This window comes from Pyrus communis, chromosome 8 (assembly GCF_963583255.1).
Source record: "Pyrus communis chromosome 8, drPyrComm1.1, whole genome shotgun sequence".
In the NCBI taxonomy this organism is placed as follows: Eukaryota; Viridiplantae; Streptophyta; class Magnoliopsida; order Rosales; family Rosaceae; genus Pyrus; species Pyrus communis.
In genome coordinates this window covers 20,644,624-20,670,781 of record NC_084810.1, presented here as the reverse complement: position 1 = coordinate 20,670,781, position 26,158 = coordinate 20,644,624, and the positions used below count along the sequence as shown (strand labels likewise).

The 26,158-nt window shown below is 38.3% G+C and overlaps 3 protein-coding genes across 3 annotated transcripts; all 3 read left to right on the top strand.

The window, feature by feature from the left end:
• The first annotated feature begins 470 nt into the window (after positions 1–470).
• Positions 471–991, top strand: LOC137742442 (histone H4-like). The gene has a single exon (XM_068482306.1). The coding sequence runs from the start codon at positions 522–524 to the stop codon at positions 831–833; it is 312 nt and encodes a 103-aa protein (XP_068338407.1). The 5' UTR covers positions 471–521; the 3' UTR covers positions 834–991.
• Positions 992–3,381: 2,390 nt separating this feature from the next.
• LOC137742697 (ACT domain-containing protein ACR9-like) lies at positions 3,382–6,848 on the top strand. Its single transcript, XM_068482632.1, has 6 exons — positions 3,382–3,743; positions 4,064–4,282; positions 4,374–4,479; positions 5,029–5,380; positions 5,879–6,163; positions 6,318–6,848. Exons 1-6 carry the CDS (start codon positions 3,590–3,592, stop codon positions 6,462–6,464), a joined length of 1,263 nt encoding a protein of 420 aa, XP_068338733.1. The 5' UTR covers positions 3,382–3,589; the 3' UTR covers positions 6,465–6,848.
• Positions 6,849–19,980: 13,132 nt separating this feature from the next.
• On the top strand, positions 19,981–24,224 carry LOC137741662 (uncharacterized). Its single transcript, XM_068481360.1, has 11 exons — positions 19,981–20,326; positions 20,775–20,859; positions 21,264–21,460; positions 21,883–21,965; positions 22,560–22,605; positions 22,702–22,758; positions 22,896–22,950; positions 23,029–23,129; positions 23,241–23,304; positions 23,408–23,541; positions 23,874–24,224. Exons 1-11 carry the CDS (start codon positions 20,246–20,248, stop codon positions 24,042–24,044), a joined length of 1,074 nt encoding a protein of 357 aa, XP_068337461.1. The 5' UTR covers positions 19,981–20,245; the 3' UTR covers positions 24,045–24,224.
• The last annotated feature ends 1,934 nt before the right edge of the window (positions 24,225–26,158 follow it).

Genomic DNA, 26,158 nt, shown 5'->3' with positions numbered 1-26,158 from the left:
GAACGTGTTCATCCGTAAGCAGAAGTGGCTGTTGAAACAGCCAAGTCTTGTTCATATTCACGTCCATTAAATTCCACTTAGTTCATGGAGAGATGGCTGAAGAGTGTCGAGGTTTTGGCACGTGCTGCGCCCTTGTTTTTCCCAAAATTTTCAACAACAAAAGAAAAACTCAAATTTCAAACCCAAAAATTGCACAAGTCCGTCCTGGGCTCTTCGGCCCGCCTTTCAAAAACCGCCAAATCACTCTCACTCAAAAGCACAATCCGTGCCAGCCCAAAAACGTGGAGTTTCTGACCGTAGATCATACAACACCAACGACGCAGATTCAATTTTACAATACGACGCGGATCGACTCTCGCAGCCTTCGATAAGCATCTGCATCCAACGGCCCAGATGGCCCCCCGCCAACCCCACAAAATACCAAAACCCAAACCCCCAACGCTTTAAATACCCAAAACCCCTCGGTCGCTCAACCTACCAAATCAAACTCCAATTTCTCACCCAAAAATTTTCCTGAGAAAATGACTGGACGAGGAAAGGGCGGCAAGGGATTGGGCAAGGGAGGAGCGAAACGACATCGTAAGGTTCTGAGGGACAACATCCAGGGCATCACCAAGCCTGCTATTCGCCGTCTTGCCCGTAGAGGTGGTGTGAAGCGAATCAGCGGTCTGATATACGAGGAAACCAGGGGAGTTCTGAAGATTTTTCTGGAGAATGTTATTCGTGATGCTGTGACGTACACCGAGCATGCCAGGAGGAAGACTGTGACCGCCATGGATGTGGTGTATGCTTTGAAGAGGCAGGGAAGGACCCTATACGGTTTCGGGGGTTAAATTGGAAATTTTATGTTATTATTTTGGGAATTAGGGTTAGGTTTGCTTAGGGTCTGAGCTTTACATCTTTGTGTTTAATTTGTATTTTGTTGGTAACAGTTAGTGTTTATGTAATTTGGAACTTATTTTGAGGTAATGTAAGTTCGACCTGTTAGTAAGTCTTTGCTGTATTTTATTGCTGTCGATTTCTTTTGTTTTTGTGGTAAATTTCTTCTGTGAAATCTGTTTGGTTGCCGAGAAAATCACGAGTAGAGGGAAAGTATATTGGTGTTGGTAACGATTCCGTTCTTAGGTGTTATTTTAAGAAAATTATTGGAGCAGTGAAAGTTTATTGGAGATAAAGTTGTTAGATTACTACTTCCAATAATTTAGATTTAACATGTGGGTGTGTAATTTGTAAAGTTTTAAAAGATATTAGGCGTTAATTGGGTAGTGAGTAAGAATTTAGCTTTTAGGTGGTTAGATGTGGTTGAAGTAAATTTAAATAAATATATTATATTTCGTGTAAATAAGTATTTGATTATATTTAAAATATATATAATTTTATTACAAATTACAAAATATAATAATATATATTATGAAGTATTGGAACATAAAGAACAAATATATAATGTGTGTTCATTTAACTATTTAGCAAGTTTTTTATAATTTATTGAAAAAAATAAAATACAAAATAAAACTTATCTATTTTTTGTCGAAGTGAGTCGTAACTTAAAAGGGTGCCTAGGTGGGTGTAGACTAAGTGAGTTATAACTTAAGCGGGTGTCTAGGCGTGTTTGGACGGTCTAGGCGGGTGCTTCATCAGGTTTAGACGCTATTTTTGAATTTTCAAATATCTAGGCATTAATAGAGGCAGTAATTTGGAACGGATCGAGATCCTAGTCGGATCTCTCTCACCAAGTCCTAAGGATTTGGAGATTCGGATCCTTAAAATTTGATTTAACGGTTACAATTATTATCACTTGTAAAATGATTTCGTGTTTGTAATTTTTTGGATTAAATTTTAAGGGTCCGGATTTCTAAATCCTTAAGATTTGATGGGATAAGATCCTGCTGTGATCTCTGTCCATTTGGAACAAAATTAGGGTTTCTTATTTCAAATGGGTGTTAATTTCAGACAAGGATTGTTTGGCCTCCTACTTTCGATATCTTTTCGTGCCCTTCTGTTTGTATGGTTAAGATTAAGCCATGTCAACATTTTATATTACTATTTATTTTTATCTAATTATCTTTATAAAAAATAATATAAAATATTAACGTGACTTAACAATGTGAACAGAAAAGTACAGGAAGACACTGAAAATGAGAGGCTAGACAATCCTTGACTGTTAATTTCATCACTGTTAATTTCAGCTGGGATGGATGGTAGTGGCAGACCAGACATTATCTTTTCTTGTACTATAGATTGGATTGGAAGCCAACCACTTTTCCCCTTCTTCTCTTTTTTTTTTTTTTTTTTTTTTTTTTTGGACAAAGGGAAGCCAATCATATCTAAAATTGTGGTTCTTGGTCGAAAATTTTAGATACAACGTAGGCATAAAAAAAATATTAAAGGGGAGTTGATGAAATTATTTATTTTGAAATTAAAATTTTAAGGGTAATGTATTTTATTGCAGAAGTTTAAATTTTAATTGTTTTAATACTTGAACTATCTTCTGACTATTCTATTATTACAGACATTAACAATTCAATTAGAATGAAAATAATTTCGTGGTGCAAATTTATCTTTGAAAGAAAAAATACAATAGATGGCAAGTGATTAAATCAAATATCATAGATTCATAATAATGTCCTAGACTAGCAAAATCGATTGCAATTGCCTCTTAAAGTAATCTAGAATTTGTCAAAAGATAATACCAAATTTCTTGTAAAAAGATTTGAAAAAATAACTTTACGAACACTCACTTTAGTAAATTAAATACAAAATAATTTTACTATTTTGTTCAAAGCCTTAAACTCAGGTGCCCTCATTTTTTTTTTCCCACGTTTTTTTTCCAAATAGAATAATCAAGACGAAATTGTTAACCGTGGCCAAATATATAAATAGCTTCTTCAGCGATAAACATCATCTGATACACAACACGAAAATATTTTAGCTATTACTTTATATTTTCTCTATTTATAATTTAATCTTAAAATTTTAATAAGCACATAATTTCAAGAGTCACTTTCCAGTTTCTACCATCCACCCTCTCACAAGTCACATGGTAGTGGACGAGGTCTCTCCGTGCCCGTGGGATGAGGATCTTCTCCCGATCTCTTTTGCAATGGTCTTAGGGATTCTCATATATTATGACTGTTTGTTGTATATTATGTTGTTAATTTTTGTTAAGTATTAATTATGTTTAATTTTAAATAAAAAAATTCAAAATAATTTATAATCGTATAATACATGATAAACGGTTATGATATAAAGATTTCTCGAATCCTCACAATTTAAATCTGGATGGAATCCAAATCCGTTACCTGCCACTCATGTGACAATTTTTAAAATCACTTTTAAAAGACTCAGAGGCCGCCACGTGTAAAGACGACGTGATTTTCCGGTGGCACCAAACGTCGACTCCAGAAAGGTCACAATTAAAGCACAAAGTTCACGCCCGCCTATTTCCGGAAACTTTGGGCCTCTACTATTTTAGTGGCACCTGAACCACCGGTCCACCGGTGGAGGACCTCCACATATCACCCCAGCCCGAAGCTCTTGGCACCGTCAAATTTACAGCGCCAATTTGGTCGGTCTTTCTCGGGTTTCCGGTATGGGTGTGCCGAGCGACGACGTCGTTGTGATCCAGAAAGGAAAGCGGCCTGGCGAGCCCTGCATCATCACCGTCAATTGCCCGGACAAGACCGGCCTCGGGTGCGATATTTGCAGAATCATCCTCGATTTTGGCCTTCTAATAGAAAAAGCAGGTACTTTGTGTAAACTTTTAATCTCATTTTTTTAACATAACAATCGAGCAAGTATATATGATAGTGGATTTTTTTGGGTTATTTTTCATTAATTTTGGTTAATTTTTTGTGGGTTTTTGTTTTCGATTAATGTGGTCGCTTAGTGATAATTTATGCTGTTTAGAAATTCATTTTTGGTTTTTTTAGTTCCGTCTTCCATGTGGATTTTTGTCCTTGATTGATCTTGTGGATTAGTGATAATTAATTGTGTTTAGGGATTAATGTGATTCAATTAATTTGAATGCTCATGTGTTTTTGTGGGGTGAAATTTGTTGGTGTAGATTTTTCGACTGATGGGATATGGTGCTACGTAGTGTTATGGGTGTTTCCTGATTCCAGCTCCCCAGCAGTGAAATTGTCAAATTTGAAGAACCAGCTACAATCTGTATGCCCATCATGTTCAGTGCCGTTTTACTTGTACCAGCAGCCCACACGATCGTCGTCCTCACCAGTTTATCTGTTGACGTTTCTTTGCCTCGACCGCAAGGGATTGTTGCATGGTAACGGAAATTTGCCACACCTCCATTGCTTAATTGTTTTGAGGTAGTTCTGATTCGTAATTCAATGTTGCCTTAACTTTGTTTCTTTTAGATGTTACACAAACTCTCTCAGAGCTTGAGCTTTCGATTCAGCGAGTGAAAGTTACGACAACCCCCGATGATAGGGTCTTGGACCTTTTCTTTATAACAGATAACATGTGAGTTTTCCTTGGGACTTATAATTTTGGTTTTGTCTTTGTTTTTAATTTGAGAATTTGAGGAATTTTCTTGATTGTTGTTAAATTTGTTCGTAAAACGTAAAAAATATACAATTTCTGACTGCATTGACATAATGTCTTAAAAGTTCAACGATTTTCCGTCACTAAGTCGCTCACTTCGGACAAAAAGTTTTACAGTTTCTATATTCGTCTTTTGTATTAACTCTTTACTGAATTGTGCTGCCTTGGAGTTTTTTACATGGTTAATAAATGACAAATTATTCAAGTCCTAGATAGCATAGCTTATCTAGAGCTAATAATATGGAAACCATGGTTTTTCTTTTTTATCATTTATACAAGCGTGCCGTCCCATTATCTCTCTCTCTCGCTGAGCTTCCATGTTTTGATCGCTTCTCAAACATGTCATTGTTGTAAATGTTTTGGTCGTTTCTTTCATGGTCATTGGATGGTTTTATTAAATTTAACAAGTCAGTTAAGGTGGAATCCTGATACTATGTATAATCGAGATGACCTACATTCTCATTTCAGGGACCTTTTACACACAAAGGAACGCCAAGATGAGACGATAAAACAATTGTGTGATGTTTTGGGTGAGTCATGTATCAGCTGCGAACTTCAGCTGGTAGGTCCCGAGTATGAATCCCACCATGGAATCCCTTCCCTTTCTCCTGCGGTAGCTGAAGAGCTATTTAGGTGTGAGTTATTGGATAAAGAAACCCGGTCTCAAGCTCTTAGTCCAGATATGACAAAGTTGAAGAAAACCAATGTGACTATGGACAATTCGTTGAGCCCTGCTCATACATTACTTCAAATCCACTGTGCTGACCACAAGGGTCTCTTGTATGACATTCTGAGAACTTTGAAAGACTCCAATATCAAGGTAGAAATTCTTCTCTTTCCCCTCACTATTTTGCCAGATAACATCAATGTTTTTTGTAGTTTAGGATACTTTGTGGTACTAGTTTGGTTAGCCTATGTCAAAGCCTACTGGTTATGGAACGGGAGATGACAGCAATTTTACTTGTTGCCACTCCTAGTTGATAGGTTTCCCTACATGGGATTGAAAATGGATCTCGAGTCTTGACCTCAACCCCGACAAGGGGTGATGAGAAAAGAATGGTCTTAGTTTTCTGAAAGGTTCTTATTCTCAGCAAAGAAAAAAATAATGGTACCCGTATGCAGAACTGCAGATGATTGCTTTTTGGTCCATTACATCTCGGTGATACATCTAAATATGACTTGCCTGCACTTATAATGTTGGGTCCAATTCTTTCTTTTCCTCCATAAACTACAAATAAGGATTTATGCTATCCTTGCCAACTTATGATGATTGGCGGTTTGTTTGTAGTTTTCTAATCCAAAATCTTTTCTTGTTCAGATAGCTTATGGTAGAATTTCTCCAAATATTAAAGGCTATCGCGATTTAGACCTATTCATTCAGCAAAATGATGGGAAAAAGCTTGTGGATCCCGATAAGCAGAGCGCACTGTATTTGCGGTTGAAGGTGGAGATGCTTCACCCGTTACGTGTTATCATTGCAAACCGAGGGCCAGATACTGAACTGTTAGTTGCTAATCCAGTTGAGCTATCTGGAAAGGGAAGACCACGAGTTTTCTATGATGTTACAATTGCTCTAAAAACACTCGGGATATGCATTTTCTCGGTAAGAAGACTCAGCAACAAGTTAAAAGTTATTCAGAATTACCAAATCTTTTGTGAATTACTAACTCAAGTCAATACTTGCACTTCTTGGCGTATTTTTGAATTACCAAATCCTTTTCGCAACACTTTTAACAGTTTGTTGTCTCGTCTTTCAGGCTGAAATCGGGAGGGTAGCGGCATCAGATCGTGAATGGGAGGTGTATACCTTTTTGCTGGAAGAGAACCACAACTTTCAGTTATCAAACTTGGTAGCTAAGAATCAGATTGTAGATAGAGTTAGAAGAACTTTGATGGGCTGGTGAGTAGATAGATTTTACCATCTTTCTACCAAAGAATCTGAGTCTTGATGTATTTAGGAGCTCTCTACCCCTCAGTGCATTTTGGGCTTATAAGATTTAAAGATGTATGACCCGTATGATGTTTTTGCAAACGTGTTGATTCCCATTGTGAATGCCTTTTCAGATGTAGATAATAGTTTTCTGGTCATAGATGAACTTGGTGGGCGTAGACGGAGAGCAATTTATATGAAACAAGTTTACTACCATTGTGGGTCTAATATTGGATTGGCATGTGGAGAAAAATTTACACATGGTAATGCATTATTGGATTAGGACGCCACATCGCAGTGTACCCGTTTTGTGTTAAGTTTTTCTAGAGTGGGAGGGCAAATATAACTTCATTTCATAGCGTACCCATCAGGGGACTGATTTCTACACTCCCCTCATCCTTTTTAGACATTGGATGAAAGAATTAAAATCATGAAATGAATTAACAAGGGAGTCTTAGAGTTAAAGTGTGAAAATTACTCTTACCCAAAAACCCAAAAGGGAAAGATTTTTTGTAATCGGTGCAAAAAAGTTGACCTAATAAGAGCATTTTCTTAAAGAAAAATTGCTTAATGTCTCCACAAGAAGGTACTTTGTGAGGACCTTATTCAATGTTGTTAAAAACATCATGAATACAATCACATGAATTATATTTGACATTAGATGGTGATTGTAGCATGTGCATGCAAGTATTGTAGTCAGTCCCACAAAGTATAAGGTATTTGTACTACGTACATGGTACATATAGAGTGCCCCTGGGGACATCTTGGGTTATAAATGATCTTTCAAGTATTGGAAAATCATAGTATAGGACCCTTATGTTATAATCTCATCAATGTCGTCCTCCACCTCATTCATTGACATGCTCATCTATGTTGTCATTGTAGTCTCATTCTGTCAAAATTTCCAATAATTTTCGAACACGGAACATATAGCCCTAACGTCATACCATCACACTTCTCACTCATTTCAAATGGACGACATGGCAAGCCATTCTTGTTCAAAATCCTGCCAAACAAAGATGGGACTCTAATGACCCATCCAAAATTGTTCATCTCCGCTCCTTAATACAACACAAAATAATTTGCTGCTTCGTTAGAGGCCCCTTAGAGGCCCTTCCAATCTTTCAAGAGAAAAGAATTTCACAAAAGCAACCAGATTTTAATCCTCGAAATATGGGTCCTATCTAAATAATTACCAAAATTTCATAATTTTCCTTACAATGCTTGTGGATGCAAATTTCCACCTCTTTCTTCTTAGACAAAATTACACCTACAAAACAATTAACACCTTAGGGTCAAGGCCAAGAGCCTCACACGTCCACGATGAATGGAGGGGGCTTTGGCCGAAGAACCTCCGATGCCAAAGTTAGAATTTAGAGAGAAAAGTGTTTAGAGAGTTTTTTCGGAGTTTTGCAAGAGTATGAACCTAGGTTTTTAGAGAAAAGTGGGTAATATTTATAGGGCATGGCCGGTCCTCTTTGGAGAAAGAGTGGCCGACCCTTTATGTATATTTTGGGTGTTATTTGGTGATTAATTTGGATGGATTAATTCCTAATTAATCCATTAATTAGCCTAATTAATTTAATTTATATGGAAGATTTTGAAGGTTATGGAATGATTTCCTTGTACAGGATATGGAGTAAAGATGGATGAGATAAATTTGAACTTGTTACATATTTTAGGCACTCTTGACTCGATTGATGGATGATTCTCCACTACTTGCGTGTAGGAAACCTGATGTGTCTCGAGGGTAATTTTGTCCTCTTAACCTAAAAATTCACGTGTTGCCTCTTGATTATTTTTGGCTCCACAAATGCCTCCACACCTGTTGGGCTGCTCGCAAGAAAGGGTAGCAGGTGTAGAGATCTTCTTACTTTAGGAAACTTAAGACTGCTTCCTATTTTGATGTAGATTCCCTCTTTAATAGGAAATTAGATCCTTCTAGGAAAGGGAAATAAATTTCTCTCAAAGCCTATTTAAGTCCACCTTAAGTAGGTTATTAAATCAACTTTGAAGAGCAATTTATTCTACCCTATAAGAGAGAGAGAGCTTAGAGGATATTGTTTTCCCTCATCTGGCAATCTTCTACATTTTACCCGTGCAAAGGACCGTTTTTCGTTGCTTTCTTTGTCTTCTCCGTGCCGCACCAATGTAAGAAAAAATTAATTTTTCTTCTCTTCTTCTTAGATAGTGCTGTCGAGGGGCAGCCGTCGGGGTGGTGCGGCATGTCGGCTGGTTGAGGCCAAGAGTTGGCTCGGCATAGGCCGAGGAGGTGTTGTGGCAGGAACCACTACTTTAGGCTACTCAGCTTGGCTAGAGCCAAGGGCAGCTTGTGCGGCTGGGGTCACGGATTGTGGCGGTGGGGCGCATTGCTAGGCGAGTCGCATGACTCATGTCCTTTGGGCTCTTGGACACGACACGGACCAGGCCGGCAATTTAAAGAGATGAGGAGGTCGAGGGCCTCATGGGCTGCTGGAATGTTGGGCATGCAGGCCTCCTGCCTACTGGTCTGAAAGAAAAAAATGAGGAAAAAGCTAGTATGGGTTGAGTTCCCCTGCTGAGTACCGTGAATAGCGTTGGCTGCTTAGTTCTCTTCGCTGGGAGAAATGTGGGTTGCTCTCTTTCGAGAAGGTAAAGAAGATCAAGGCAGATACTTTGGCTCGTCTGATCGTTATCGTGAAACCTACTGTGAATGAAGGTGGAAAGAAGAGATCTTCCTCATCTGCTTAAGAGATGTTGGTTAAGAAAAAACTGAAGACTTCCTCCGTTGCTCGTAAGGGTCCGCCTGCTGTCGAGAGGCCTGTGATTAACATGACTTCTTCTAATGGGAAGAAAAATGCGGCTGCTAGATTTGAGCCTATGGCGTTTGCCATGTCGAGAATGGCTAATTTGATTGTTGATAGTATTGCTCAGTGTAGAGGTTTTGTCATGCCCCCAGTGCTGAAATCTTTGCCAAAACGTCTGTTGGAAGCTAAGTTTGGTTCTCATTCAAAAAAGGCTTGTTATTATGAAGAGCGATAAGGTGAACTTTGCCGCTAAAGTGCCGCTAAAGCCCACTCCCTCTACTACTGAGACTAATTCTCCTGCTGCGAAGGAGGAGACTGCGCGCATGGGCAGCTGTGAGAAATCCACTAAGCATGCTTCTGAGTGTGTCTTTCTAGTGTTCGTCTGCTCTTGGCGTGTCTTTTAGGCCGAGTTGTTGCGTTCGTCAGAAAACTTTGCATCCGCCAGGGTTTACGCCTTTATCGTCGCGCGTTTTGATTAGGCGGAATAATGCGTCATGAGGATGACTGCGTGCGTTTGAAGGTAAAACTTAAGCTTTCAGGTAGCAACAACTATCGCCAAAGTTTTCTTTTGAATTTCTGATAGCATCGAGGAAAGATTTTGAACTGTGGAATACAGGTAGTCGGCCCCTAACTCTTCTCGTATGATGGTAGAGCTTATTGCTGCTTCAGATACCATCAAACATGTGAATCAGTCCTCCTCTACTTCCGATTTGGATAGTAGGGAGGTGATGTCGGGTACTTCTTCAAGTCCTTGAATGTGTATTGTCGTGTCTCATCCCAAAGTGCATGCTTCTCTGCCAGAGTGAAAAAGTCTACTAGAGTTAGATCTTCTTTCATGATCAATTTTCCGAATAGCGGGTGGTCTACTAGAAGTCCTTTTTAAAAGGCTGCTTTAGCTATTGAGTCGTCGCATCTGGCTATCCTTGCCTTCTCTGCTTTGAACATCTTCATATAGTCACGAAGCGACTCTTTTGGGTTCTTCTTGACGTTGAACAAATGGTCAGACTTCTTTTTGATCGAGCAATAGGTTGAATATTCTTTGGTAAAAACCAAAGAAAGTTCGTCGAAACTTCGGATAGATTGTGGCGATAGGGTGTAGAACCAATCTTGCACCTTGCCTTATAGAGTGGTGGTGAATATCTTGCACATAAAATCGTTGTTGTTTCGATAGAGGATCATTGTGCTTCGGTAGTGCTTTAAGTGTTTCTCCGGGTCTTCATCCTCTTTGAAAGATGTGAAATGTGGCATGCTGAACTCGCATGGAGGCTCTGCTTGCTCAATCTCGTCTGTGAAGGGTGACCTACTTATGTTAGTCATGTCTCGTTGTAGAGCCTCATCGGCCACTTCGTTGCGTTGGAAATCACGCAATCACTTGTTTAGGAGCCTCTCTACTTCTTCCTGAATTTGCCTTTGTTGGCGTAGTGGAGCTTTCGGTTGCCCCCAGTCTTGACCTGCTGGTCTAGGCTGCTTTTCTTCGTGCTTGGCTCGTCTATGCCGCGGCAACAGTACATGTGGTGGATTCCTAGCAGGCGAGGGGTTTTGCAGGTTGCTGGTTGAACTTGAGCCGGATTGAGTGACTGCTTTTCTCCGTCCGTCTTGCTGCCTACTCCGATGTGATGTGGAGGATGCTCCTTGCAAGCCTAGTCGCGAATGAACATTTCGCTTGGAAGACTGCTTATGTTGATTATCGGAGTGTAACCCCAACCATGAGTGTATGCTCGTTCGTGGGCCTAGTCGAGAGTGCACGCTCCTCCACGCGTTTAGACGAGAGTATACGCTATCTCGGGGGCCCAATTGGGAGTGTATTCTGCCCAAACGCTCGGTTCGTGGCTGGTCGAATGGCTGCTTATCGGGACGCTGCTGGAAAGGTTCTTCATCTGCCCTTGTCTTACTTTGGGACACTTTGTTTGGGGCACGTTGCATCTCGGTGCGCTGCAAGAGCTGGTTCACCAAGGTCGTGTGTTGTGCGAGGGCGCTCGTCAACTCTATGATTTGTCGAGACAAGTGTTGTTCTCCATTTGGGTTGGAAGAGCTTGGAAGGAATGTTTCTCCTTGAGCAGTGGAAGTGTGGTAGACTCCGGGCACGAGATTTAAGCTGGGAAATGTTAAATCCATAGAAACATATGGTGAAAATGCTTTCGGTTTGATCATCGGTTCGGAATTTTGGAGCCAGGACGATTGAACTGGTCTTGGATCAATTTGGGCTGCTTGGAAGGCCACGGGAGCAGGCTGGGCCACGAAAGCAGGCTGCTCAGTGGGGGCAGGCTGGGCCACGGGAGTGAGCTGCTCGATGTGTGGCACACGTGGGTGCGAGGCTAGGGCTCGGCTTGGCAACGCGTGGGGCTCGCGTTGGGCTTGGAGTGACATGGCTTGGGTCATGGCCTTGGTGCCATGAGCCTTGGATGGCACGGCTTGGGCTGTGCTTTGGTGTCACGGCTCGGGCCGTGGTAGTGGTGCCATGGACCTTGCTGCGGGTGGCCACCGCGGTGGTTCCCATGGTGGAACCTTGTGGTGGTGGTGGCGCTCCCTCTAGGATCACATTTAGTCTCGTGGATCGCCACGGTCCCATTTCATGAATATTGGAATTTTCACTCATGGAGTTTTCTAAATTTCTAGCCATCATATTTCTCTTTCTCGTTTTATCAAAGAATCTTTGCAAATAAAAAATTCTAATAATAAGAACGTACAAAAAATACAAGTGGACTAGAAAATAGAGAAAAAACCTTTTTATGCGAGAGTCTTCTACGAGTGTGAATTTCAACTCTCAATGAAAGCACAAATTTGTGAATGCAAATTTCCACCTCCTTCTTCTTAGACAAAATTGCACCTACAAAGGCCAAGAGCCTCACGCACTCACGATGAATAAGGGGGCTTTGGCCGAAAAATCTCCGATGCCAAAGTTAGAATTTAGAGATAAAAGTGTTCAGAGAGTTTTTTTTAGAGTTTTGCAAGAGTGTGAACCTAGGTTTTTAAAGAAAAGTGAGTAATATTTATAGGGCATGGCCTGTCCTCATTGGAGAAAGAGTGGCCGGCCCTTTATGTATATTTTGGGTGTTATTTGGTGATTAATTTGGTGAATGATTAATGGATTAATTAGAAATTAATCCATTAATTACCCTATTTAATTTAATTTATATGGAAGGTTTTGAAGGTTATGGAATGATTTCCTTGTAGAGGATATGGAGTAAAGATGGATGAGATAAATTTGAACTTGTTACCTATTTTGGGCACCCTTGACTCGGTTGATGGATGATTCTCCACTACTTGCGTGTAAGGAACCCGATGTGTCTCGAGAGTAATTTTGTCATCTTCACCTAAAAATCCACGCGCCACCTCTTAATTATTTTTGACTCCACAATGCTAACAAAACCAAATTGACAAAAATGAACCACAATGACAAGAATTGAAAATTGAGTGAAATTGAGATAGAACACACTTACCAAAATTCCATTTAAACTACATAATATGCAGACGATACATGAATTGAAATTGCGTCTACAGTTGTCGAACATAGGGTGTGATTTCTAAATAGTTATAAATACTACACTGATAAGGTAGATTTTTACTGAACGTTTATCTGGAGCATGAATTCTTTTTATAAATTGATAGAGAGCCGTATTTTTACTCATTTCCGATGTGGGACTAACTATTCTCATATAGTTGTTACATCACGATCATCTTCTTCAATGTGAGACCAACTAGTCTTAAGGCCTGTTTGGGATTGAGGTGATTAAAAAAAAAGCTACTATGAAAATTTTTGGTGTTTGGTAAACTTTGAAAAACAGCTTTGTTTCAAAGTTGAAGGTGAAAAAAAGCCCAAAACCAAGAGATGACAAGAAGCTGCAATTTGCAGCTTCCAAAAGCAGCTTATTTTCACCCACACACGGGTGAACAGTGTACACGTTTAATGAAATATGAATAACCCAAAACTGCCCTCCCTTTCCCTTCACCTACGCTCTAACCTTTCCAGAGCTCTCTCGCACGCTCTTCACCTCAGAGCTCTCTCGCATAACCCGAACCAGAGCGATCTCTCTCGTTCTCTCGTTCCAAAAACTAGCGAACTCGTTCTCTCGTTCTCCAGGTTTCTCCAGGTAAGCTTCTCATTTATTTGTTTGGATTTTTCAAATTAGGGATGGGGAGATTAGGGAAAGAGGGGTGGGAAGAGCAAAGGGATGAGGGTATGGGTGTCGGGAAAAACAATTGGGGATGGAGGGTGGGGAAAAATTAATTGGGGAAGGTGATATGGTTTGTGGAAAAAATTAATTGGGAAAAAATTAATTGGGGAAAAAATTAGGGTTTGTGGAGGAAACAAAAAAAAATTGAGAGAGAAGTTTGATTACTTGTGATATTTGTGATATTTGATTATTTGTGATATTTGATTCTTTGGCGGAGATTGTAAGACATGTGTTAATTATTTGTGATATTTGATTTGTTTCTGTCCATTGTTCCATGATTGCTTGGTTTCTGGTTTTTCTCAGTGTGTTCTCATGCTGTCTTCATTATCTTTTTTGTGGTACGGTCTAAATTCTGAGTAGAGTTTCCTACTTTCAGTAGTTTGTGCACTCCTGAAGGCCATCTTTTGGTGCAATCAGATTTTAATAAACAAAGTGAACAACATAATGCTAATTGAAAAAAAAAACATGAAAACAAGAAAGAAAGGAACGGATTTAATCTAACCTGGTATCGTTTCAGGTAATGCTATTACTGTTAAAAGTATGGTCATACTGTTAAAAGTATGATCACAAGGCTTCACACATTCTGACTTGTTAGCTAATGCATTGTTAGCTCATTAATTAACAGTTTAATCTATTGGGGTTCATTGGTTATCTATTATTGACCAAAATGGATGCCATTGGAGGAAATTTAGTAGTAAGAGGATGCAGAGCAATAAGTGTTTTTTGTTTTGAGAGACAAACTAGCTGATACGATGATGGGTATCACGTGTTGGCATTACTTGTACAAAGATTGAACTTAATTTTAGGTACATTTAGAGCTGCAATATTATACCCCCCATGATGTTTGGGTTTATTATCCCTGTTTCAAGATGTTTTTAGTTCTACATATTGGGAGTCGATGATGAAATTTTGGTTTAAACATGGTATTGGATGACAAAAGTGCACCGAGAGATAGGAAGCAATCTGGGTAAGGAGAAGGTAGATTCTGATGATTTATCTTTGTCAATTTAGTCTCTGAACACATATAATCAGACCTTAGTGATGGGTCCAGCCAATTATTAATCATGGCACCTTATACTCATGGACTCTTTTTTTTTTTTTTTTTTTTTTTTTTGGGAGTTGTAGTTTTGTCTCTTCAAATAATGTGTGTTTTCTAATCTAAATTATGTTATTACAGTCTTCTGAAGATATGGAATCTGAACGATGTTACTGGAGTTGTGGGGGTCTTCAATTGCCAGGGAGCTGGGTGGTGTAAGGTTGGAAAGACGAACCTCATCCATGACCTGGAACCAGGCACAATTACCGGGGTTATTCGGGCTAAAGATGTTGATTATCTGCCCAAGGTTGCAGATGAGAAATGGTCTGGGAATGTTGTCGTATTTTCTCATCTTGGTAGTAAGTATAGCATTTGATTTGTTCGTGTAGTCTTGACGCTTTACTAGTAGACCATACTATTTAGAGTTTTTAACAAATTCATTGATTAAATTTGCAGGAGAGGTGTCTTATCTTCCCAAGGATGCATCCATGACAATAACATTAAAAACCCGGGAATATGAAGTCTTCACAGTGGTTCCTGTCAAGGAACTGTCCAACGGCGTAAAATTTTCTCCCATAGGCCTAATCAAGATGTTGAACTCTGGGGGAGCCATAAAAGAATATGATGAACCTAACACAAGCACAACAGTTGTCGTGAAAGCTCGTGGATGTGGCACATTTGGAGCCTACTCATCAGCTCGACCCAAGAGGGTAACAGTTGATTCGGAGGAAACTGAGTTTGGATATGAAGACATGTCTGGTTTACTCACCACTGATTTGAGGGTGCCGGTGCCGGAGAAAGAACTGCACCTTTGGGACATCATCATCGAGTTTTAAGGTATAAATTACAAGTGTTGTATTAGAATGTTGTGTAGGCCTGTAGAAGGAAGCGGTGTACCTTGTCGTTGTAGTAACTAAAATTGGGAGGAAAATGCAGACTGCTGTTATTGTCTGCATCGTGGCTTGTAGTTTGTGTTTGTGAAATTGGGAGAGAAATGAAAGCTTCTATTTCACTAGTCAAATGTGTGACCGTTAGTATTATTTTGATAGTTTGAATCTTGACATAGAATGTTTGCTTGCTTGGATGCTTGCCCAATGTTTGTGATGTGGAAAGTCTGCTAGGCGGAGCTGAGTAGCATTTTACATACTTGCTTTGTATAATTATTACAATACAAAACAAATTTTCAATTGTCAGGAAAATATTACTTGGTAGATGCGGGGTACCCACAAATGAGAGGTTATTTGGGACCATACAAAGGTGAAAGATATCACCTCCCGGACTTTCGTAGGGGTGCCGAACCAACGGGTCACAAAGAGGTATTCAACCACAGGCATTCTTCTCTTAGGAGCATCATTGAACGAACTTTTGGGGTATGGAAGAAAAGATAGGCAATTTTAAGGGATATGCCTAATTACCCGTTCAATAAGCAAGTGAAGATTGTCATTGCTACAATGGATCTTCATAACTACATACGGAAGTATTCTGAACGTGATCGTCATTTTGATGACCCCAGGGACTTTTGTGAAGAAAGAGATAGTAGTGATGATGATGATGATGAATATCAAAATTATCAAGTTGAAGGATCACATGAGATAGAGGCATTAAGAAATAGAATAGCAACAAGTTTGATGAATGCATCTAATTAGACTACTTTCAAGTACATTAACAATATTGTACTAATGAATCCTAACTATTCACTCTAAAATATTTCTATTAAAGTAGTTTGTCATACTAATTAATATTTAAGATAAAGTTTATAAATATTTTTCTTCTAAAAATAAAATATATTTAGTAATTCACTTTTATTTGTTAAGAAAATTAAATTAATAGCACATCTAGTAATATACCCTTTTTGGTCATTTCACACAGTCACAGCTGTTTTACAAAAAAGTTTACCAAACACTATGATACTGCTTTTTTTTTTTCCAAAAGCACTTTTACAAAAAAGTTTACCAAACACTTTGCTGGCTTTATTTCACAGCCGCTTATTCTCACAGCACAACCGCTTATTCTCACAGCAGCTTTTTTTCAAAGCACAGCAATACCAAACCAAACCTTAGAGCATCTCCACCAACCTCCAATTGTCCTTGCAATTGGGTTGAACTGTCTTGTTACCAAAAGAAAATGGCTCCACCAGTGAAGAAAAGGAGAAGTAATTGGATGAAAGGTAGGAGCCCTTGCGGCTGCCCTGCCAACGATTGGTAATTTTAAGTGCAGCATACAACAAGGGGGCTCCCCTACGTGCAGCCCACCAAAGCCAAATGGCTCAGATTTGATACATTTACAGCGGTTAGATTTCCAACGATTTGTTGATGAGGACAGTTAAAAAAATTGAAAATTTTGCTGCTGCGCCATATGGCGTTTTGTGGAGCCTCTGATTTTAAAGATTGAAAAATTCAACGGTCAGAATTAATCCAACTCTAAAAAAACTAATAAAAATTACCAATTTTTTTTTTGTTTAAATTCGAAAAACTTACAAAGTTCACACTTAAAAATCTTACAAAGTTCAATACACTTGCAAATTAAACAAAAATTTACGCCATAATGACATGTGGAGGATAAGACAAAGAAAACAATAGAAAAAAATAATATATATTTGTGAATAGTAATCGTTCTTGCTCTTCCTCCTTCCAAACGGATGAACTTGTACAAAGAGAATTACTTATAACCTACCCACCCATTGTGGGTAGGGTGTGCCCTTTGAGTCTAGTACCTATTCATTTTTAACAATTATTTGAGTGAAAAAAAAAAAAAAAAAAAAAAAAAAAAAAAACACTCTACTTGTATAAATAACATAAAATCTCTCGTCTAGTACAAGATCCGTTAGCACCAATTCATAATCTTCCACGTAAACAAATTAATGAAATTCTTAAATCTTTTAGGGCCATATTTATTTCTTTACTTCATCCGATTGATCTGATGATATTTCTCATCTTAAAATTTGGAGAGATTTCAACTTTAAATCCCACCACGTCATAATATATAAAAGAAAAATAAATAGAGTTTCAGGTCCTAACAGCACATGCCTATTTACAAGTGACTCAATCATACTCCAATGTGAATTGGTACGTAGAGAAAAAATTACACATAATAATGTATTATTGGATCAAGACGTCACACTACAGCATACCCAGTTTATGAAAGTTTTTTCTAGTGTAGGTGAGCAAATATAAGTTCATATCATAGCATACCCATGAGAGGACTGAGTACTTTACGATTGTGAGGACCTTAAACAACGTCATGAATACAATTACCATCTCGACAGTTAGATAATGATTGCATTAAATACATATATTAATATAATTATCTTTGACCGTTAGATGATGATTATTGTAAATACATGAGAGCATAGTCAATTCCACGAAGTAGAAGATAAATACAAGTATTGTATACATGGTATAGATAGAGTGCCCTTGGGGGACATCTTGGGTTATAAATGACTGAGACGTATTGGAAAATCATAATATAGGACCTTTATGTTATAAACTCATCAATATCGTCCTCCACCACATTCATTGACATGCTTATCTATGTTGTCCTTGTAGTCTCATTCCGTAACAATTTCCAATAATTTGCTAACACAAAATATAAGAACAATAATTAATTTTTTTAATACCCTTTTCATACAAGCAAATTACTCGAAACTAGTCTAAGGAGAGGTGAGACGGTTTTTAATGCCCGAGGAGTGAGTTAACCACCATAGCAATTAATCACTAACAAAAAATTATTTCAGAACAAACATCTTTATCAAATAAGCGAAAAAAAGAATTACATTTTAAACTGGAATTCATCACCAGGGCAAAAACGCCAAAAGAACAAAAAGCCAAACTGAAGACGAACAAGCAAACAGACATATCATAAAGAAGGAAAGAGAAATAAGAAAGATGTTGCTACACATAGCCCTCACACTTCTCTCTCACTTGCATCAATTGACGGACATGGCAATCTATTCTTGTTCAAAAACCTTACATACTAAGATGGGAGTCTATCGACCTATACAAAATCACTCTCTCCGATCCTTGATGCAACACAACATAATATGCCACTTCATTAGATGCCCGATGAACCGAGGACCAGCTGCATCCGTGAAGGACTCCCGCATGTGGACAATTAAATTGGCAAAAATAAAACCACAATGACAATAATTGAAATCTAGATAGAACATACTTACCGAAATTCCATTTAAGCTAATTAATATGCAGACGACATTTTAGCATTTTGGCATCCTTTTTTCCTTCTCTTTCTTGGTCCAAAGAAAAGAACGAAAAAGAGATGCCAAATGACTAAAATGGTATCTACAATTGTCGGACGTGAATTCTAAATAATTATAAATACTATACTTATAAAATAATTTTTGACTTAACATTTAACCGGAGTACAAATACTTTTTATAAGTTAGTAGAGAGCCGTATTTTTACTCATTTCCGATGTGGGACGAACTATTCTTATATAGTTGTTACTTCATGAACATCTTTGATGTGAGACTAACAATTCTTATACAGTTGATTGCTAGTGTATACTAGGTTGGGGTTATGGGGTTCTTTCAATAGGTTAGGGGTTGCAATAGGTTAGGGTGTGCCATATGAACCTAATACTTAAGGATTTTTAACGGTTATATGGTGAGTCCTTCTGGTACAAGATTCATTAGTCACTAATTCACAATTTTTCACGAGTGTACGTAAGTAAACTAATGAAATCCATTAACATTTTAGAGACATATTAATTTCTTTTTTCAACCAAGTGATTCAATCATATTTCTTGTCTTAAATTTTGAACAGGTTCTAACTTTGAATCTCAAAATGTAATATAAAAGAAAAGCAAATAGAATATGTGCGCAAATACAAGTGGTCCAATTACATCCTCTCTCAAGCATGGTTTAAAATATCCATATAAGTGGAATGTCGATATGCAAATTCATTGAAATATTGATGAATATATCAATTATTGCCCGTGTCTGATATCCCAGTACGTTTTGGGTTTAGAACTCCCTCATCTTTTAAATTATTGTAATGTTTTCAGACCCTTCCCCTCCTTTAATAATAATAAATTAAAAAATGTTGCCTTGATAGAAATTATGAAAATTTGCAATGAATATGTATATCAACTCATTCAAATTTAATTGAAATTAGAAAAAAAAAATCAAAACAAATTCAAAAGTTTGAAATATGCAATGGGTTCCGGTAAATTTTTTATAATGAATCGGTAAGTATGATCGATATTCATTGATTTTCGTATATTTAGCTGACATAGGATGAAGTTTGCATTTCACCCATCGATTTTCAATTTTTCAAATATTAACCAAAATATCAATAATTTTGTGGATATATTAAACAGTGGGCCCAAGCGACTCAATCACACCCCATCCAACTATCCAACTTTTCATACCCAAAAAGGAAAAGGAAAAAGAAAATACTATATATGTAACAACGTGTGGTAAATCCGTACAGTCCAGCACTCGACCTCGACCTCCATTGTCACCCACCCATCCACCACGTTGCCTCCCGCCCACGCCACGCCACATCACCACCGCCCCCACTTTCCAATTTCCCCTTTTTTATTATTAATTTAGATAAATAAATACTACTTTCCTTTTTAAATTTAATTTTCATTGGCAAAGAGCAAAAAGCAGCTCCGCTGTATCTCTGTCGTTCAATAATTACCGAGACGACGACCGTATCGGTTTCGGTTAAGGCCGCGTTTGGATCTGAAGGATTTAGGGTTTCGGACTTGATGCTATTGCTATTCGGTCTGTACCAGAATGTCTCAAGCTTCTTCCTTGCTTCGAAGCTCTGCATATCTCGACGCGCTGACGCAAGAGATCGAGAAGAAGCTCCAGCGGGTATATTAAACTCTTTGTTTCCCGTTTGGTTACTGTGCAAATCTAGGAAAGTAATTGAATTAATGAATAATTTAATCAAATTCCTGCCACAGTTGACTCTGATACAGTTATTTGAATTTAGTTGAGATACTGGTAATTAATTGTTCTATGTCAGAATTCGTAAATTAATTAAATTGTTGGATATCAGAATTTGTAAATTACTGTGAAAGTTTCTGAATTTTTTCAGAGTTTTTTTGTTTGGAAGCAAACGGAAAATCTTTCATACGGATTTAGCTCTGGTAATTATTATGGAAATGTTTGATTTGGGATTGTGAATAGAATGTTTGGATTTGGAGAGCGTTTGATTTTGGATTTGGGAGTTTATTAATGTGATTGCCGGCATAAGAAAAGGATTAGGGAAATTCGGGCCTAACTTTTTAGAGATTTCTGTGTGTTTAATGTGTTGTAGGCGCTGGCTTCTCCGTCGCAGCGGCGGAATTTGTTGCAGGAGTTGTTTGCTGACATAGCTTTGGAGATCGATGAGCGAGCCAAAGGTGAGTGAAAATTCTCCATGGAGTTGTCTGTTTTTGGAATTGACATTCAAATGTTTTCGGTGATACTGCTGTAAGCCTGTAATTGGTTAGCATTTTAAAGTATAGTTTTTACTTTATAGATATGATATAACTACTAGCAGTAATACTTAGGATAGTATGTTCAATCGAAAGAATTATGAGAATACTATAAGAGCACCGGTGCATTGCGTTGCGTTACTACCTTGGTAATATATGTCAAATGAGTATTTACTACCGCATACACATGGAACTAAAAGTGCTTCACAGGAACATTGATTAATTGCAGTCTAAGTTGTATGTTGTGGAAAGTCGTTTACTAGTGTAAGGCGTTACGTGCAATATTTATGACTGGTGTTCTCATTTTTGGAATTCACATTGCATGTCAGAAATGATTCTCAGCAGGGAAGAGGATGCAATTTCTCCTGCTGAGGATGGCATTGAAGGTCAGCTGTGCTTTTATGATGTGCTCACTGATCATTATGTTCGGGTGCCTGAGAATGGAAAACGCATCCTTGATTTGATTGTCCAACTTTGGAGCCAGTCATTTGCATCTCATATTTTTGCCTTGTTGTTCCACAAATGGGTATGTCAACGCACACCCAGTGTATTGATCTTTTTCATTCTATTTTAAAGTCGCCATTCTGGATACAAAATTCTCCTGGTTGGTGATTTGTTTTGAGAAAATCATATTGTTTCTGTTTACTTTTGGAGCTTTCACATATAAATCACGTGGATGAAGCATAAGGCCGCAAAATTGTATTTGTTAAACTGGAAAAGTATGTAGAATGGCCTTGAAAATTTGTCAAACTCATTGAAATTGATTTGGAAGTTATCAACATTCTTTATTACCGAGTTCTATTTTAAATGATTGACACAGTTGGTTTTCAGACATTCTATGAATGAAGTTTTTGTTCACGTACTTGAAGCTGATTCTTACTTCTTAATTATGTTGCCTTAGTTAATCCACTGTGATGCCGACAGGATTTAATATAGTTTTTTTGCTAGCTGTTTGAGGTTCAACTTGACAACTCTGAAGTACTTCTTCGTTACTCATCTGCTCTTGTTGAAGGTGCAACAAATGTTTTCTGGTACGAATATAAGTGCATGCTTGTTGTTTTTTAATGGTTGATTGGAGTCGTTGGAGTTACAAGTGGATGTAGATGGCCTTGCAGTATTGTGAAATGTCTATTGATTTTGTAGTGCCTTTTATTCACTTTTCAACGGGACTCCCATAGTTGAAATACTATGTAAAAACAGAATCTCTTGTCTCTTGCGTCCTTATATATTTATGTGTGTTTCCGTTCCTCCATAGTGTGATGTTAGGTAGGTGTTGCTCGTTCTGTGAAAATAAATTATGTGTCTTCGATTTCAAAAGCAGCAAAGATAGAAATGGACTTTTTTTTAAGGAACCTGGTATGACATGAAGAGTTTAATAGTATCCTACCAAAGCAACTCTTGTGGACATGTGGAATGGTCTGTCTGCTTTGTTCCCATTGCCCAACTTTTTTCTTTCTTTTGGCTGCTGCTGCTACTATCCATATGTGCTGACAAAATGGCAACTTAGGGTTATGAATTATGTTCCTTTTTTAATTTGAAATGGGAATTCCCCCATCCAAGGTTTCATTTGTTTCTTTTTGTTCTGTCTAGGAAACTTATTAATGGTAATGTGTGCAAATTTGCAGGATTGATACTCAATCAAATGCAAGGCGATTCCAATCCCTTTTTTGTGTAAGAGCCCTTTCAAAGTTGAAATTTATATGCTTCTGTTGGAGAACTTTATGAAATATTTATTTCATTTTGTGTTTAACCCACCCTTTATTTCAGTATCTGCTTGAGGATGTTGCTTTGGAGCCCAAACGGTTAAATAAAATTCCCGTACAGGTCAGAGATTCCCTTTCCAATTTTCCAGGGAACTTTTTTACTCGGTGTGGATTACTTCTAGCCATGATAGTGATTAAACAACCAATATCTATGTAGACGCTTTTAAATTAACTTTAGAATTCTTCAATAATTCTCAGGTCCAGCGAGATCTATTTCTTTTACTCTCAAGGTTTATAATTTTTTATAACTCAGGTGGGTTTTCTGGTAATGCATCTTCAGCCTTTGAATTAAGAAATTGTAATTTGTCCAGTAATGTGTTGATTCATGCAGTTGACAAGCTCGACCGCTTCTTAAGGGAATTTCCTCTTTTTCCGAACGCTTTTTTGGTTGGTAGTTCAGCAGACTTCTTTGTTATTGAACTAGCCGATCAGGTCAAATTCGCAACACTCTCCACAGCAGAACTTTTGCTTAGTTTTGTTCACACTGCAGTGATATTCATATATTAACAAATCTAATATGTTCATATTTTCTTTACTGGTCAGCTTCAAAAACTGAAGGTGGAACCAGTATTGCTGCATTACCTTTCACACATAAAAGTTCTCCAGGGTAATATTCGAACCCTTTTTTTCAGGTTTAAGATTTAAGGAATTATGTGAACCTGGAATTATAGTCGCTTTGTGTTCTGCTTAATGTATTTCTAATTTAACAGGAATGGAGCTGAGAATGGCCACAAGCACAAGGTTAAAGGCTTGTCTGTATAGCTTCACTTCTCCTGGAGGTCCAATGTACCCTACAAGAGCTGTTCGTCATGCAGCATGGGATGCATTAGATTTGCTTTTTCCCGTGAGTATATTATTCCCTATCACAGTTTTCTGGTTAAACTGGATAATTTAGTGCAATCGTATATGTTATCGTCTTCGTTATCCTAAATATTGTGCGTTATACAGATTATTTTGTTGCCAATAGTCCCATCTCTGGTTGGATGTGAGCAAAGCGGAGATTTGTATTGATAATTTGATGGCTAACTCTGAGATAGAATAAACTTATAGAGCCTTGCATGATGCATTTAGAAGTCATGCATATGCAAGGACTTACCGGTGTCTTCCCATTATTAGATTCCGAACATTACGCCATGTTTGCGTGTGTGGGAGCATAACTCTGATTCTACGGTGCAGGTTGGCAGATACCCTCGGCATCTCATAAGCCTGTTCTTCCGATTGCTATATCCATGGTACTGGCCCGCTTCTTGTTGGAATTTCGTAATGGATTGCGTAAAGGCAGTATTGTATTCTCTGTTAGGATTAATCTACTCAAGTTTGGGGAAGCTGAGAAAGCCGAAGTTTTAAAATGCTGCCAATTTCGAAAGATGTAGCCTCCTGTAAAGTTAAAAAACTAAACCCCTAGGAACCGAAGCGCAAAGTTGTTTGTAGTGAATTGTATTTGTGATTTTGTTCCCCTTTTGCCCTCTTTCGACGGAACCGAAATTGTTTCTTCTTAATTTAGATTGCAAACAATACTTTGGTTTATTGTTTGTTCCCCTTTTAGCCGTCAATTACAAGTTCTCAGTAACTTGGTTTATTTGCTTTTCCTTGATGGATCGTTTTAATTGTTTGCAGATTGCATCTCTTATTACGCAAATGCAAATCTAAGCTAAAATTAAAGAATATTTAGGGGGCTAAAACGTATCCAAGAAATTTCCTTGCCGGAAACTTTGTAGGCCTACACGTTCCGAAAGAGCTCCTGCATGAATTTCAACAAGTTTATGGAATGGCGAATGGCTCCGTGGGCAATATGCCTGCCGGAGGTTGCATTTGGTCGAACTTTTGGCGTCGACCTGAGGTTGTGTTTGCCTGAACTTTTGGCGTCTACCAGAGGGTTGTTGACCGGAGGTTGTATTTGGCCGAACTTTTGGTGTCGATTCGGGGTCGTGAATGGCACGAGACTGATCTACGGCTGTCTGAAACTGGAGATTGAAAACGACGCACATGTTCGTCATGCACATCCATTTCGCAGCCGAGACCACTCGTCCTTTCAAGTTCATTTAGTTTGGTACTGAATTTAGGGCATTGTCTCATTGCCGATACAAAACCAAACAGTTTGGTTTGGATGCCATTTACTAGTCCAATCCTGCCTGAATCAGTAAGGCAGCCGTAGTTCAGTCAGTTGGAACCAGCCAAACCGGCTCGTGCCACCCTTAGCTGAATTAGCAGTGTTTCCCAACCGATACACACAAGAAACGTACATGGATAGCTAGATTAACAAGACTGGATTGCGAACGTAGATATTAGCAAAATTTTTATCTGCCTAGGGTATTGTTTTTCCTCCAATACGAGATAACCTCATCTCTTGCTCCATACTACTCCGTGAATCACATAATTAATTACGTGGTGAGAGAGATAGAGATAAGTGCACAAAATATACCCGGAAAGCCATTGCCAAATCAAAGAAAATACCGCGAGTGACCTGTTAGATTTGAAAACCGGGATATTTTTTAGCATGACCCGTCTCTCGCCGCTTCTCTTCCGCTCTCTAGCATCGTATTTCTACTCAACAATCGAGACAAACGAATCAAACAGCGAAAACACAAGTCATTTCAGTTGAAACGTACCTATATGAATTCCAACATCAAAACATAAAGATCATATGTACATAAGTTCACATGGCATGTTGTGAGCTACTTTCAGAATTCAAGGAACCGAACACAAAAATGAATCATAGCAGAAGGTAAAAATTCTAATCTCAGAAACTCAACAAGTTTAATCCGGTCACTTGGACGGAAAACCAGCCGTATTCAATAGTGCATATGGAACTCCAACCATGGAAAGATAGAACCATGCTCCAATGCAATCTACTGATCTAGGCAACAAAAGGGTAATGTTCACAATCAAAGCAGCAACTATTAACTCTGACCCAGAATACAATCAGAATTAACGCTGTCTTTACCGAGACACCGAATAAAGACCGTCAAAAGGCAGGCATATCTGGAACTCCTTCCAGGACTAGCAAGCCTGAAGGCACCGCACATCTCTGAACATCATGGCTATGACTTCAGTAACCAGTTCTACATGTAGAACCGGCTAGTTGTTTAGTCCATACAATTTCTCTAAACGCATAATGTCAGGATCAATGCCAATTAAATTATCATTTCTGGGTCGGGGTATAAGGGAACGCTACCATAAATTAGCAGGAAATATAACCAGCTCAACTGCACCAAACACAAAGGACAAAACTTAAATAAATAACAAGATTTCAAAGCCAAGGAAAACAGAGATATCTACCTCATGCGAAGTACGCCATTTTACATGCAGTAGAACCAACCAAACTCATTGCAGCAGTGTGTGAACTCTAAGGCTCAATCCTTTCACACGTTCTGCAGCCAGTTTTGTCTTTGTGTGCGGAGAAACAGAGAGATAAGCTTCCCAATTCCATAACGCCAACTTGTTGAATGTATAAAAAGGGA

Excerpts from the sequence above, each read along its gene's own strand:
- LOC137742442 (XM_068482306.1), top strand. The coding sequence starts at position 522 with ATGACTGGACGAGGAAAGGGCGGCAAGGGATTGGGCAAGGGAGGAGCG.
- LOC137742697 (XM_068482632.1), top strand. The coding sequence starts at position 3,590 with ATGGGTGTGCCGAGCGACGACGTCGTTGTGATCCAGAAAGGAAAGCGG. Across the intron at positions 3,744-4,063 it reads CCTTCTAATAGAAAAAGCAG|ATTTTTCGACTGATGGGATA; the intron begins GTACTTTGTGTA and ends TTGTTGGTGTAG. Across the intron at positions 5,381-5,878 it reads TGAAAGACTCCAATATCAAG|ATAGCTTATGGTAGAATTTC; the intron begins GTAGAAATTCTT and ends TTTCTTGTTCAG.
- LOC137741662 (XM_068481360.1), top strand. The coding sequence starts at position 20,246 with ATGTCTCAAGCTTCTTCCTTGCTTCGAAGCTCTGCATATCTCGACGCG. Across the intron at positions 20,860-21,263 it reads GATCGATGAGCGAGCCAAAG|AAATGATTCTCAGCAGGGAA; the intron begins GTGAGTGAAAAT and ends ATTGCATGTCAG. Across the intron at positions 21,461-21,882 it reads CCTTGTTGTTCCACAAATGG|CTGTTTGAGGTTCAACTTGA; the intron begins GTATGTCAACGC and ends TTTTTTTGCTAG.